A 14,699-nucleotide genomic window follows, 5' to 3' on the forward strand; every position below is an offset into this window, starting at 1 on the left:
CCCACCACCATGCCCGGCTAATTTTTGTGTTTTTAGTAGAGACGGGATTTCACCATGTTGGCCAGGCTGGTCTCGAACTCCCGACCTCAGGTGATCCGCCCGCCTCGGCCTCCAAAGTGCTGGGATTACAGGCATGAGCCACCGTGCCCGGCCAACACACCAGATTTCTTATTTTAGATCTACTCCCTAGTTGTATTATCTTTGATAATCTGTTGCTAAGTCTCGGTGTTCTCATTGCTAAAATCGTAAACACGAATTTCTGAATAGTTCATTAGGAGGTAGAATCAAATTCATTTACTTGATAAGCATATATGAAAGAACTATACTATTTGCTTAGAAACTATGCTAAGTGGGATAACACAAAGATGAGCAACACGATCTCTGTCCTTGAGCAATACATACTACAGTAAGAGTTATTTAAGTAGATAAATAGCAATACAATAACATTTATATAGCTTCTATTTTATACAACGCATTATTGTAAGCACTTTCCATGTAACATTAATAATTCATAAAACCCCAGGAAGTAGGTACCATTATTATAATCCTCATTTTATAGATGAAGAAACTGAAATGAGAAAAGTTGATTAAATAACTTGCCAAAGTGACAAAGCTGGGTAAGTGGCAAAGGAGGGACTTAAATTCAGACACTCTGGCTCTAGAATCCATGTTTTTCAACATCATGCTCATAATGAGGAATTGTAACAAGTCCTTCAATTAAATCGTTACTAAGGGTAGCTCTTACTCTGTTTCCTCTCTAGTTTGTGGATGGAAGTCAGCATATTCATTCCCTCTGTTGGCTTATGCTCCTTTGATTTGCATTTCTACAGCTTAAAACCAAAGATATTGAATAAAAGAGCTAGGCAATATAATGAATGATTAAATCAAGGAGTTCATAATCGGTGAGGATGAAAATGTAAAAGAGATGATATCCAAAAGACCTGTAAAACAGAGACTGCAAGAACACAGTTACAGTATTTTGAACACTGCAATTCAGGAATAATCATCATTTGGGTTCTGTTAAAAATGTGAATCTTATTCAGTACCACAGAGTTAAGGCTACCAGAGATATGCCGGGGTGGTATATCTGATACCAGTAAACTGTCAGTCACAAGACGGTTTTGCATTTTAAAACTAAAGCCCAGAGAATGGATTCAAGTTTGAAATGTCCTACTGGAGGCTGTTTCCTTATTGTTTCAATGAGCTTGTTCAGTTTTGTCTCAAAAATACATTAATTTCTTCATAGTTTTTTTTTTTTTTTTTTTTTGATATGGAGCTTTGCTCTGTCGCCCAGGCTGGAGTGCAGTGGCACGATCTCCGATCAGTGCAAGCTCCGCCTCCCAGGTTCACGCCATTCTCCTGCCTCAGCCTCCTGAGCAGCTGGGACTACAGGCACCCGCCACCACACTCGGCTAATTTTTTTGTATTTTTAGTAGAGACGAGGTTTCACCGTGTTAGCCAGCATGGTCTCGATCTCCTGACCTTGTGATCCGCCCGCCTCGGCCTGCCAAAGTGCTGGGATTACAGGCGTGAGCCACCACGCCTGGCCTTCCTAACTCTTTTTTGACAACAATAGACGTGAATCAGATTTGCATATCATTTTTTAGAGACTAAGTCTAGGAATGCTTGTCTAAATATCACTGATGCCTCTGTGAAGTTAAGGGCTTTTACCTTTTAGTAATGTCTTAAGGTATGCAATTCTATGTATCAACTTTCCTCTACATCATATTGTACTCCTTTTCCTTCTGGTCTAATAATTCTTAATTCTTGCAACAAATACAAGTAATCTAAAGTTATATTTAACCTTTTAACCTTATTTCTTCTAGGGTGTCACCTAGTAGCCATATTAATATGTAAGAAACTGAATGTAATAGGCAGATGAAAACCTACTCAATTATGAAATCTGATTGAATGTCAGATAAATTTTTCTTTAGTGCTCTTTCAAAATTTTTAAATGTAGTCAACCATACTTTATAAAAAGCAGTACTAAAAATGTACACAGTCAGCTTTCCACATCTGTGGTTTCCACTTCCATGTATTCAACCAACCACGGATTGAAAAATTATTTTTTAAAGCATGATTACATCTGTATCGTTAAAGATGCTTTTTCTTGTCACTATTCCCTAAACAATACAATATAACAACTATAGCATTTCTATTGTATTAGGTATTATAAGTAATTTAGAGATGATTTAAGGTATGCAAATGCTACACCATTTAATATAAGGAACTGGAGCATCCACGGATTTCGTATCCATGGGGTGGGCAGGTGAGAGGGTCCTGGAACCAATGCCCCACAGATACCAAGGGACAACTGTATTTTGCCTTATAGGGTCATAATTTTCCAGAAATGTTGTATATCAGCCAAAGCCTTTGTGGTCCAAGCACTGTGACTGACACAACTCAACCTTTCTGGGCTCTGGTTTCCTAATCTATAAAATAAAGCGTTTGAATCCTAGCAGATCTGAAAACCTATCTAATTTTAGGATTCTGTGAATCTAAGTACAGAAAATCTACATTTCCCAAATGACAGATCAACAGTATGATAACACTGTGGGCTTAGGACATAGCATAATACTTCATATACCAGCAACTTTAATTACAGTGCTTATCTAAAAAATATTTTGGGGGAAAAATCAACCTTAAGCTCCGCTGCTGATTTATTTTTCCTTAGTTATTACAAAATATCATAAAACGCTTCCATTTATATTTCTTAGATGGCTTCACAACATGATTCAAAAGTAGGAACTAGAGAAAAAGAATAAATTTCATATAAGAACTAAATCACCAATTCACAGAAGGCCCATGACTGTGGGAACTGCAGAGAGACGACACTGGGAGTGCATTATTTACAATGAATAATTTAATAAATTCTTTCATAAGAGTAAACACGAAACAATCTACGGATTGAGCTTTAAAATTACAGAATTATGATCTGGAACCATACAAGTTCTGTTACTGTAGAAATTAAAAATGTGTTTAAAAACTTCAGTTACAACAGTTTTCAACTCTAAAAACAATATAATGTTAGGTAACAGTTTCTGCAAAGAAACATTTAAAACATAGGCTACACTCAAAGTGCTACCAGTTTCTTTTAATTCTCCTCCCGAAGAATTAACCCGGGTCCTTAAATTCCCGGGTACTGAATCACTCAGTACCACCTCCCCACCACCAAAAACCATTTAGGTACGCCTTTTCAAAAATGGTAAGTTCGTCAGAAGTGGGTGCTGGAGTGACTGTCCATATGTTTCCAACACTGTCCCTTCCTTTTTCTCTTGAAGAGAGCTGTGTGCTCTAGCGCGCGCGCGCGCACACACACACACACACACACACACACACTACACTTAGGCTGACTTACCTGTTTTCAGAACGTGCACTCGTGGCAGACAATTACCTCGGACTGTCTCTCCGCCGCAGATGGGGGTTTCGGGCGCAAGTACCAGCCTCTGGGGGCCAGATTCCCACTGGTCTCAATTCACTGCCACTTAATTCATCAGAAAGCGACCTACTTCCCACACCTCACTTCCCACTCCAAAGCCAGGGTCTTGGGAGTCAGGTGGCGCAGAATGATGACGTGACGCCCCCCTCTCCCTTCCCCGCAGAGCTTCAGCCAAAGCGACTGCGGTCGCCACCCCGCCCCCTTCTGGGCGCCATAGAGAGCGTGGCGGTAGCCCGGAGCCTGCCGTCCGGCCCTACCGGGACCGATGCCCTCTAGTGGCTCAGTGTCCAGAAGCCGCCAACGAGGACGATCCATGGCATCCCGGGGCTTTGACGGTAAGGTCACCAGCTCTTCAGGGAGGGCTATGGGGTGACGAGTACGTATGTGGCGCCACCGTGCGGACAGCGGTTACGGGGCAGAGATAGGAGAGCCGGGGGGGCGGGGAGAAAAAACGGAAGCTGAAAGGGCGGTGCGGGATTGGGCTCCCGGAAGGGAATGAGAAAAACACTACATTTCCCAGAGCCCTACAAGGCCTGAAGTGGGTGCAGCTGGAAGCCGGAAAATTGAGTGCGCCAGAGGATCAGGGATAGCCTCTGAGCTTGGGTTCCCAGGGTTCCTAGCTTCCAACGGCTGCGCGCGCACTTCGGTCGCGGGCGGTGAGGTGCTGTTGCTGAAACGCTGCCGCTGAGGCTGGACTCGATTTCCCAGGGTCCCGCCGCGGGAGTCTCCGGCGGGCGGGAGCGCGCGAGCCACCGAGCGAGGTGACAGAGGCGGCGGCCCAGGCGTCTGGGTCCTGCTGGTCTTCGCCTTTCTTCTCCGCTTCTACCCCGTCGGCCGCTGCCACTGGGGTCCCTGGCCCCACTGACATGGCGGCGGTGTTGCAGCAAGTCCTGGAGCGCACGGAGCTGAACAAGCTGCCCAAGTCTGTCCAGAACAAACTTGAAAAGTTCCTTGCTGATCAGCAATCCGAGATCGATGGCCTGAAGGGGCGGCACGAGAAATTTAAGGTGGAGAGCGGTGAGTGAGATGCTCTTTCCGCCCTTGGTTGTGGGCTCGACTCCCGCCCTTTGGGTCTGGTTTTCCCCCATCAAGTTGGCACTGGGTACCACGCTGTTAACCTCACTTCCTGGGCTTTGTGGATATCCTGATCCTTCGCTTTCCTGCTCCTTACAGTTTGATAAGAAGCCTTTGAAAAAAAAATCTGAATCTAAGTTTAGTAGCATTTTCTTTGTAATTAGGGTAGGCTCATATAGGGACGCTTATTTTCCTTCGTCCGACAAACGGGAAACAGACTTGCTAGAGTCTGCGAACCCATCTCTCTAAGCCTAGAGTACCTTATATGTTTTATTGCACTTCAACTGATAGTGGCTCCGCCCTATTTTCTAGGCACCTGTATTCTAGGCCTTTGCCAAATTGACCACTCTGTGCACTTGTTCTTAGTGTGTGCGTCGTCCCGTGCCCCCAGAAGGAATTAGATGTTTACAAAAATGAATATTAGGTGCGTAAGAGTGCTGGAGACACAGTGAACGTGCAGTACATAAATTTAATATATCTGATTTCTCTCAAAAAGTTGGAGTTTGATAGAAAACATTAAAATTTTCTTGTAATTACCTAAAGTAGGCCTTTAAGTAAGAAAGTTACTGACAATAATGGCTTGAACATCCTTGAAAAAATATGAAGAATATAGTAATTACCATTAGTAAAATACAAACTTCCTGTTAATGTGTTTTGGTTTACCATTTGTTTGGGGAGGTTCATACTGTTCTTGCTAAGTTGACTGGAAATTCTGAACAAGTTTTTACTTCAAAAAAAGGGTAACTGTCAAGCAGAATTGACCTTGAAAATTAGTTCTCTAATCCCAGAGCTGAGTATAGTACATTGCATTCTGTTTCTTAATTTGCACCATAAATATTGAGCGTCTTACATGTTCTGATACTATGCTGAACACGATATTCAATCCCTTCCCTTGGGAAGTTTACACGTTTACTTTTATATAAATTTAGTAGTTTTATGCTTTCAGGTAATATCTTGACTACTATAAAAGAAGCCTTTTAAAACAAAGCAGTTTTTTTTTTGTCTAAACAATTTTTTCTTGTTTAATAATTACGTTATGCTAAGCAGTTTACTGATGTCTGGAGAAAATACTAAGATAAATGAGGTTACCTGCCTTGAAGACATTCATTTGTAAAGCCCCTTTTAGGCCTTATTTTTATTTCTTATTTTTTGTCATGTAAGTCATTTGGAAATGCTTTTTAAGTCCTTTTCAGTGCTCAGTCTACTTATCTTTACTCAGATTCTCTTACGTGGAGCGCAATTCTAAATACTATATCTTAAATATTAAAATCAAGGTTATTAGAAATAAATAACAGTATTGACAATGTATGTACATGAGTTTGATTTTGTTTTTTGTTTTTTGCTTGTCTGCTGTAGAACAACAGTATTTTGAAATAGAAAAGAGGTTGTCCCACAGTCAGGAGAGACTCGTGAATGAAACCCGGGAGTGTCAAAGCTTGCAGCTTGAGCTAGAGAAACTCAGTAAGTATTTAATTCATCTTTATAAGTATTCTTGGAGTACTGAAATCTTCAGAGACTCCTTTATGTACTTTGGAAACATTTACTTACTAAACATGAAAATATTGATTAAGCATCGTTGGTTTTTCTTATGGTGATATTTTGATTTTTCACTTAGTGATAAAGATTTTGTAAGAACACAAAACTTAATGGTCAGGAGGCCTGGATTCTTATTCTGATTTTTCTATTAAAATCGCTTTGCCACGTGTAAATCTTAACAGTATCTGATTATTGTTTATAAAATGGCTAGATCCACATGTCTACTTAAACAGCTTTGTAAATCAAATGAGATAAGAGTTCTTGAAATCTTTTTAAAAAGGTGAAAGCATTATGCAGCTAAAGAAATGGAGAGTGGTTCGTTTTTATGTTGAAGAATCGAAGTCTATTGATTTCATTATATATATGTTTTAACTCTATTTTTTAATAATTTTTAGAAATATCTATGAATCTCAGGGTATTTCCCCTTTAAGGCCTAGTTCCTATAAAAGACTGATAGCTAATCTCTTTCTTAGTTTTCTTACATCATTAAGTTTTAGAAAGTTCACAAGATGTTAAAGATCCTGACATTTCTTAGGAGGATGATATGTCCTGTGCTTTGCTTTTGCCATCCAAGTTCTGACCAGGCCTGACCCTGCTTAGCTTCTGAGATCAGACGAGATGGGGTGCCTTCAGGGTGGTCTGGCCATAGACTACTTCTGATTTAAGAAAGCAAACATCAGAACATTAAGAAAGATCTCTATAAAGGTGTAATTAATTTTTTTTCCTTTTTTTTGGAGACAGAGTCTCACTCTGTTGCCCAGGCTGGAGTGCAGTGGTGCGATCTTGGTTCTCTGCAACCTCTGCCTCTTGGGTTCAAGCGATTCTTGTTTTAGCCTCCTAAGTAGCTGGAATTACAGGCATGTACCACCAGGCCCAGCTAATTTTTGTATTTTTAGTAGATACAGTGGTTCGCCATGTTGGCCAGGCTGGTCTTGAACTCCTGGCCTCGAGCAATTCTCCCACCTCGGCCTCCCAAAGTGCTCGGATTGCCACTGTGCCTGGCTGGCATAATTAATTGATATTTAATATAGTTCAGTTTTAATTTGATTGATGGAGAAGGAACACAGGAAGTTCGTAATCAAAGGAATGATTAAAATTGCAACTTTCCTTCTTAATAGGTCCATGACCATCAACTATTTATTTAGGTTATAACTTTTTTCAGCTACTTTTGGTACACCTCATTTTAAAAACATAATGTGTATGCATACATGTGCGATGGAGCATATATAGCTAGATCTGGTTCATATCTATGTAGTTTTGCCTAGGCATAATAAAAAGATCTGTTTAGTAGTAGTGCCAAGGAATTTGAGAAAAATGACTGTGAATACATCTTTTACGAGATCAGGGAGAAGAGAAAAAGGGTTGAACCTACAGATACATCAGATACCTTCCTGTGGTACAGGAAGTTGTGTGTGTGTGTGTGTGTGTGTGTGTGTGTGTGTGTGTGGTATTTATATACTCTGGATCAGTAAGTCTGGAAAGCAGTAAATAATATTAAAACAAAATAGAAAATTTAGACACATTTAATGGGGATTTTTTTTTGCTTTAATGGTCCTCTTTAAATAGAAGTTAAGATTAGAATTAATTATAATGTATTTGCTTATTAAATTGCCAGCATATGTATTTTAGTGAAATACAGTTTCAAAATGTATATTTTTGGAAAAATTTCAAAAATTATATTTTTTCTAGTTAGCCTATGTTTAGAAGAGAAACTGCGTGTAAGGGAAAAGAGCCCATTTTAAGTGGCAATTGAGAGATTGATAAGTGTGTTATCAAGCATAATTTTTTTTCTTTGAAGGCTCTATTTAGAGTGATAAACGATAGGAATTGCAAATATTCATTATTGTGATTTGCTGTCTATACATGTTATATAGTTTAAATGCTTTTTCTCTCTTGATCCTGTCTTTTTAACTCCATTTTCTTACTGCTAAATACAGTTCACTGTTTCTTATGATACATGTTGACTTAGAAGATGGCATTGAAAAATAAAGGAATTACTAATGCATGTGACTTTCCCCATAAATGTTGGCTAGGATTATTATACATTTGATTTGGAGGCAGGATAGCATATTTAAAGTTTTGGTCTAGAACACAGTAAATTTTGAATGCATTCATGAATTTGGAATGTGATGTGCAGTGCAGTCTTTTCCGGGCTTCTGTTTTTTCATTTATTAAAATGTGTAAGGTTGGCAGTTGCATAAAAACACTCATTGCAAGTTTTAAGCAAATGTGTATGTATTCATAAAATTCCTTTTATCCAGACAATCAACTGAAGGCACTAACTGAGAAAAACAAAGAACTTGAAATTGCTCAGGATCGCAATATTGCCATTCAGGTAAGAGATATTTCTTTGAATAAGCTCATTGTAGACATGTTACTTGAAGAGACATTCTATTCTGATTATCAGTTATTAGTCAATGGGAAGATGTAACTGATGTGCTATTAAGAGAAGCTACCAACAAAAATGTGTACATATAAATTCCTTAATTGGAGCTTACTATTTTTATTGATAGATTGGACATTTCTTTTATTCAACAGAAATTATCTATTGAATGCTTACTGTAGTCCAGGTACTATACCAGATGTGATACAGTTGGGGATTTGGGTGAATCCACATTGGTAATCATTTCCTTAGGGTAGTTTTATAAGAATAACAGTTTGAATATGATCACAGGGATTGCTGACAAATTTGTTAATTAAAGTGGTCACATACAATTATTTTTTTAACCAGATACAACTTTATACTTTTGTCATTGCTTTTTTAAAATTTGCATTTTATTTGGTGTTAAAAGATAATTTCTTCAGATTTCCGAAGGGAAAAAAAAATTTACTTCCAGAATCTGAATAGAAGCAAAAAAGCCTCGTAATATACCTGGAAAGGCTTTGTAAGAAACGTATTTATATGAAAAATAACTGAATACCCAAGAAAACTCAAATACTTTTCTGAAAACTGTGAGAATATACCTTTATAAATGAAGATACTGCAAATTTCTGGATGGAAATGTTTTCCAAATTAATGTGTTGGTAATACATTTTGACTCTTAAGTCCAAGTCAGATAGCCAGAAACTTGTTAATGTAGTTCTAAAGATGATTGGGGAAAAAAAACATAGTAATAGCTAGGATGCTTCTAAAAAAAGGAAGTATCAATTTAAAAGTATTTGCATAGCCACATATTGAAAAGTTTTATAAAGCTATGGTTATTAAAATATTACAATGCTGATATAAGAATCAGTACAGAGAATAAAAGGCAGTCCAGAAATAAAACCCAATACAGAGGTTCTTGATCTTTTGGAAAGAAGCAGAGCTGTCACAAAATCTTTATAAATCTTATAAAAGCTATGGATCTGTAACCCAGGAAAATAGTGTGCACACAGTCACATAAAATTTTTCAGGAAAATAAAACCTATGAAGCAACTTAAAAAGTAATAGAATTTAGTTAACTGCTTGGTGGCTGAAAAAAAGAAACTGAAAGCTTTTTCACTAAGATCCATTGCAAGGCCGGAATGCCCACTCACCACTTGTATTCAGTATAGTACTGGAAGTACCAGCGAGAGCAATCAGACAAGAAAAGGAAATAAAATGCACCCAAATTGGAAAGGAAGAAATAAAATTATCTATACTTATAGATTATATGATCCTGTATGTAGAAAACCTCAAAGATTCCACAAAAACCTGTCAGAGTTAATAAGTGAATTTATACAATTGCAGGATACAAAATCAATATTAAGAAATCTAGTAGCATTTCTATATACAAATAATGACCTAGCTGAAAAATTAAGAAAATATTTAATTAGGGTACCATCAAAAAACCAAAAAGCAACTGAGGAATAAATTTAACCTGGGAGGTCAAAAATTCATGTACTGAAAATAATATAACATTGACGAAAGAAATTGAAGACACAAATAATTGGAAAGATATCCCATACTCCTGTGAAGGGGTGGCCTGCCCCTCCACACCTGTGGGTGCTTCTCCTTAGGTGGGACGAAAGACTTGAGATAAGGAATAAGACACAGAGACAAAGTGTAGAGAAAGAAAAGCGGGGCCCAGGGGACCGGTGCTGTGCTTACAGAGGACCCACACCGGCCCCGGCCTCTGAGTTCCCTTAGTATTTATTGATAATTATCTTTACCATCAAAAAGATAAGGGAGTGACTGGACAATAGGATCATTGTACAGAGGAAATCAGCAGTAAGACATATGAACAAAAAATCCTTGTAACATCAATAAGTTTAAAAGAAAATGCTGTGCCTTGAGATGCATATGCGAACATCTCCATAAACCTTTTAGCAGTATTGCTCCAGCAAGCCCCACCTTATTCCTAAAGGCGGTTTTCTCCTTACTCAGTAAACAAAGCACACAAAGGGTTTTACCTGGAGATGTTCCATCGCCCAGGGACGGGCAGGAGACAAATGTTTTTCTTTTTCTCTAGATTTAAGAGAATGGTGATGACCTTTAACCATAAGCAGCCTTTAGGCACTTGTTTAACAAAGCACATTCTGCACTGCCCAAAATCCTTTTAACCTTAAGTCACCACAGCACATGTCTCTTGCAAGGACAGGGTTGGGGGTAGGGTCACAGATTAACAGCATCTCAAATACAGAACTAAATGGAGTCTCTTATGTCTACTTCCTTCTGTATAGACACAGTAACAGGCTGATCTCTCTTTCTTTTCCCCACACTCGTGTATAAGAAGAATTCATATTGCTAAAATGTCCATACTGTATGAAGTGATACAAAGATTCAGCCTAATCCTGTCAGAATTCCAAAGACATTCTTCACAGAAATAGAAAAAAAAAAAAATTCTAAAATTCTGATGGAATCAGTTTAAAAAATCCTGAATAACCCAAGCAATACTGAGCAAGAAAAACAAAGTTGGAGGCATCATACTTCATGATTTAGAAAACTGTTATAAAACTATAGTAATCCAAATAGTACAATACTGACATAAAAACAGAAACATGACCAATGGAATAGAATAGAGAGCCTAGAAATAAATCCAAACATGGTCAACTAATTTCAACAAGGGTGCCAAGAAGACACAATGGAGTTGTGATCGTCTCCTCATTAATGGTGTTGGGAAAACTGGATTTCCACATTTGAAGAAATGAACGTTGGGTGTTTGTGTTACTTACGTCATATACCGAAATCAAGCCAAGATGGATGAAAGATCTAAATTTAAGACCTGAAGCCATAAAACTCAGAGAAGTGAACATAGGGGAAAGGTTCTTGACATTGGCCTTGCTAATGATTGTTTGGATATCACATCAGTAGTTCAAGCTGCAAAAAGAAATAAATGGAACTACATCAAACTAAAAAGCTTCTACACAGGAAACAAGAATATTAAAAGGCAACCTACAGTTCTGGCATAGGTGGCTTGAGATTGGTATTTCTAACTCAAAAACATGTAAATTGCCATTGTCTTGCTGGGAAGCAGTTTGACAAGTTTTTTGTTTTTGAGACAGGGTCTCACTCTCACACAGGCTAGAGGGCAGTGATGCAGTCTGGGCTTACTGCAACCTCCGCCTCCCAGGCTCAAATGATCATCCCAGCTCAGCTTCCTGAGTAGGTCAGCTCAGCTTCCTGAGTAGGTGGGACCACAGGCATGCGCCACCATGCCTGGCTGTTTTTTTCTACTCGTAGAGACTGGGTTTTGCTGTGTTGCCCAAGCTGGTCTTGAACTCCTAGACTCAAATGATCTGCCCAGCTTGATTTCCCAAAATGCTGTGATTACAGGCATGAGCCACTGCACCCGGCTGACAAAATATATTAAAAGTTTTAAGTAATTCAATTTTTAGGAATCTTTCTTGAAAAATAATTTGAACTAAGGTGTAAATACAGTGATATTCTAAGTTACTAGGACATTTCCATGTGAGTAAAAGAGATATGAGAAAATTTTTCATAAGCCTAGTAAAAATGTTTTAAAAATCCAAAATTTAAATAGAAACATTGGAATTACGGGTATTTTTTAATTTTTTGATGTGTAAGTTATAAGAGAAAGCCAATGATTTACACTGCAGCTGATATTAGCTAAAGTGACAATTCTATGTTCACTTTCCTGTATTGCTCTACTTGATTTTCTTACTTATTACTTCTTTGTATGACAGAGTCAATTTACAAGAACAAAGGAAGAATTAGAAGCTGAGAAAAGAGACTTAATTAGAACTAATGAGAGACTATCTCAAGAACTTGAATACTTAACAGGTATGAAGAAGTGCTTTTAGCTTTTAGCTCCATTCCTTTATTTTTCTTCTGATAGTGCTAGGAGTTAATGCTCAGCCCATTTCTGTTGCTGATATTTTATTGTTATGGTTGAGTATAGAGTTGTCATATCCTATTATTTCTCCTACTCATTTATCTTTAAATCATTATCAAGTGTTTAAAGAAGTGTCTAGAAAGTGCACAAGTGAAGAACATCTCAAAGTAGTAGTAATTTGGACCAGATTTTACATGCAAAGATTTTTACTACAATGCTATACATAATATCAGATTGGAAGCACTTTAAATATTTGCAAAGGCTGAACTACTGTTCTTCATTTCATATGGACATCCTTGCTATATAATAGGCATTCAATATAAGAACCTATACTCAGCCCATATTTATAAACAGACTGAAGGAGGCAGGGACATAAAATACATAAACATAGACTGTAGTATATAATACAGCTGATGTAGTCAGGTGAACTTGACTGAAGCAGTTAATGGTAAGAAGATTCCTTTGGTGCCCGGGCATGGTGGCTGACGCCTATAATCCCAACACTTTGGGAGGCCGAGGTGGGTAGATCATGAGGTCAGGAGTCCAAGAGCAGCCTGGCCAAGATGGTGAAACCCCGTCCCTACTAAAAATAACAGAAATTAGCCAGCCATGGTGGCATACACCTGTAATCCCAGCTACTTTGGAGGCTGAGGCAGAGAATTGCTTAAACCCAGGAGGCGGAGGTTGTAGTGAGCCAAGATTACGTCACTGCACTCCAGCCTGGGCAACAGAGCCAGACTCCGTATCAAAAAAAAAAAAAGGGTTTTTTGGGTTCTTCTTTTTTTTTTATGGTTTTTGAAATTTTTTTACTTCTATAAAAGAAAGGATTTTTAGATATTTATATTGTTATACAATAATATTCCATTAGTTAAGTATACTTTCCCAGTCTCAAGAGTTCCTTCAAAATACTTATTGAGTGTGTTGATCAACAAGTGGTAGTTACAATTAAAGGAATTCATAAAATCTAGATATTTAATAGGTAGTTTTTTAAAAATGTATATTCTGTATTGAGTAGGTTTTTATATTTATCATTGCTTTTTGGCTTAATGATTATTTATAAAATTTTAATAGATCTTTGGATATATATCAGGAAAATTAAGGTTAACATTGACTATTTAGCTTAAGATACTGTACTTAAAATAAATTTGGATAATTCACAAGTTTGGATACACAAATTTCAATTTTTTGTCACCTATTTGTAGAAATTGAATTTGTAATTATGGCAGAAACAAGTTAAAATAAGAGAGTTGAGAACTACAGTTGACCCTTAAACAACACAGTGGTTAGGGTTGCTGATTCCCCCCACAGTTGAAAATGTATGTGTAACTTTTGACTCCCCAAAAACTTAACTACTGCTGTTAACTAGAAGTCTTACCAATAACATACACAATAGATTGTCGTACGTTTTGTTTGTGATCTGTATTATATACTGTGCTCCTTCAATAAAGTAAGCTAGAGAAAAAAATGTTAAGAAAATCATAAGGAAGAGAAAATACATTTACTGTTCATTAAATAGAAGTGGATCATCACAACCATCTTCATCCTCGTCTTTGCATTACCTAGGCTGAAGAAAAGGGAGTGATCTTGCTCAGGTGGCAGAGGTAGAAGGGGAGGCAGGAGAGGGAGGCACACTCAATGTAACTTCACGAAATACAGCCTAATTTCTGTCTGACTTGCTTTTTCATTTCTCTAAAAATGTTTCTATAAATTACCAATCTTCCTTCCACCATTTGCTATAGTTTCAGCGCCCATATAAGAGAAGGATCCATGTTATAAAAGAAATCAAAAGCAGTCTTGGGTAATCAGAACCCTTCCACCAGATAGTCTGTTACCAATATGTTTTCTGACACTGCTAGTTCTACATTCTTTTTCCACATCGTCTGGCACTCGTTTGGAAGCACTCATCTCCATCCAGTCATCTTCTGTTAATTTCTCTGATATGGTGGCTATTAGCTCTTGGATTTCTCTAAGGTCCATATCCTGAAACCCTTCATCTCACCTTTTTTGCCATATCCACCATCTCTTTCATGATTTCCTTGATTGGCTCTGTTACAAATTTTGTGACATCATGCACAACATCTGGACAGTTTCCTCCAACAGGAATTTATTATTTCAGCCTTGATGGCTTTCATAACTTTTTCTGTAATGAAAAAGAAGGGATGGCCTCTTGAATTGTGTTATCCTTTAAAATTTTCATGATATTTTCTCTGTTGGGGTTCTCTTCCACAGCGTTGACATTTTCTTTTCACAAAGTATCATCTCTATTGAGCCGTAAAGGTCCTTATGACCCCTGATCTAAAGGCTGAATTAGAAACATGTTTGGGAGCAAGTAGACTGCTTTGACACCTTCCATGTTGAACTCCTGGGTTCTGGGTGGCCAGGGACAGTGTCTAAAA

General features: G+C 37.9%; 2 protein-coding genes across 3 annotated transcripts in view; one reads left to right on the plus strand and one right to left on the minus strand.

The window, feature by feature from the left end:
- ODR4 (odr-4 GPCR localization factor homolog) overlaps positions 1-3,536 on the minus strand; it is a 61,058-nt gene extending 57,522 nt beyond the window's left edge. Inside the window, exon 1 of the mRNA XM_032137398.2 lies at positions 3,359-3,536. The gene's annotated coding sequence lies outside the window, so the exon portion shown is untranslated. The remainder of the gene's footprint in view (positions 1-3,358) is intronic.
- A 121-nt stretch (positions 3,537-3,657) lies between these two features.
- Positions 3,658-14,699, plus strand: part of TPR (translocated promoter region, nuclear basket protein) — a 69,305-nt gene continuing 58,263 nt past the window's right edge. Inside the window, exons 1-5 of one of the 2 annotated variants that reach the window (XM_032137392.2) lie at positions 3,658-3,774; positions 4,148-4,456; positions 5,870-5,974; positions 8,311-8,384; positions 12,155-12,251. In XM_032137392.2, coding sequence (XP_031993283.1) covers positions 3,705-3,774; positions 4,148-4,456; positions 5,870-5,974; positions 8,311-8,384; positions 12,155-12,251 — 655 coding nt within the window. In that variant the 5' untranslated portion in view covers positions 3,658-3,704. The remainder of the gene's footprint in view (positions 3,775-4,147; positions 4,457-5,869; positions 5,975-8,310; positions 8,385-12,154; positions 12,252-14,699) is intronic. The other variant, XM_032137391.2, reaches the window with a different exon arrangement.

Source organism: Hylobates moloch, unplaced genomic scaffold (genome assembly GCF_009828535.3).
Source record: "Hylobates moloch isolate HMO894 unplaced genomic scaffold, HMol_V3 SCAFFOLD_18, whole genome shotgun sequence".
Classification (NCBI taxonomy): Eukaryota; Metazoa; Chordata; class Mammalia; order Primates; family Hylobatidae; genus Hylobates; species Hylobates moloch.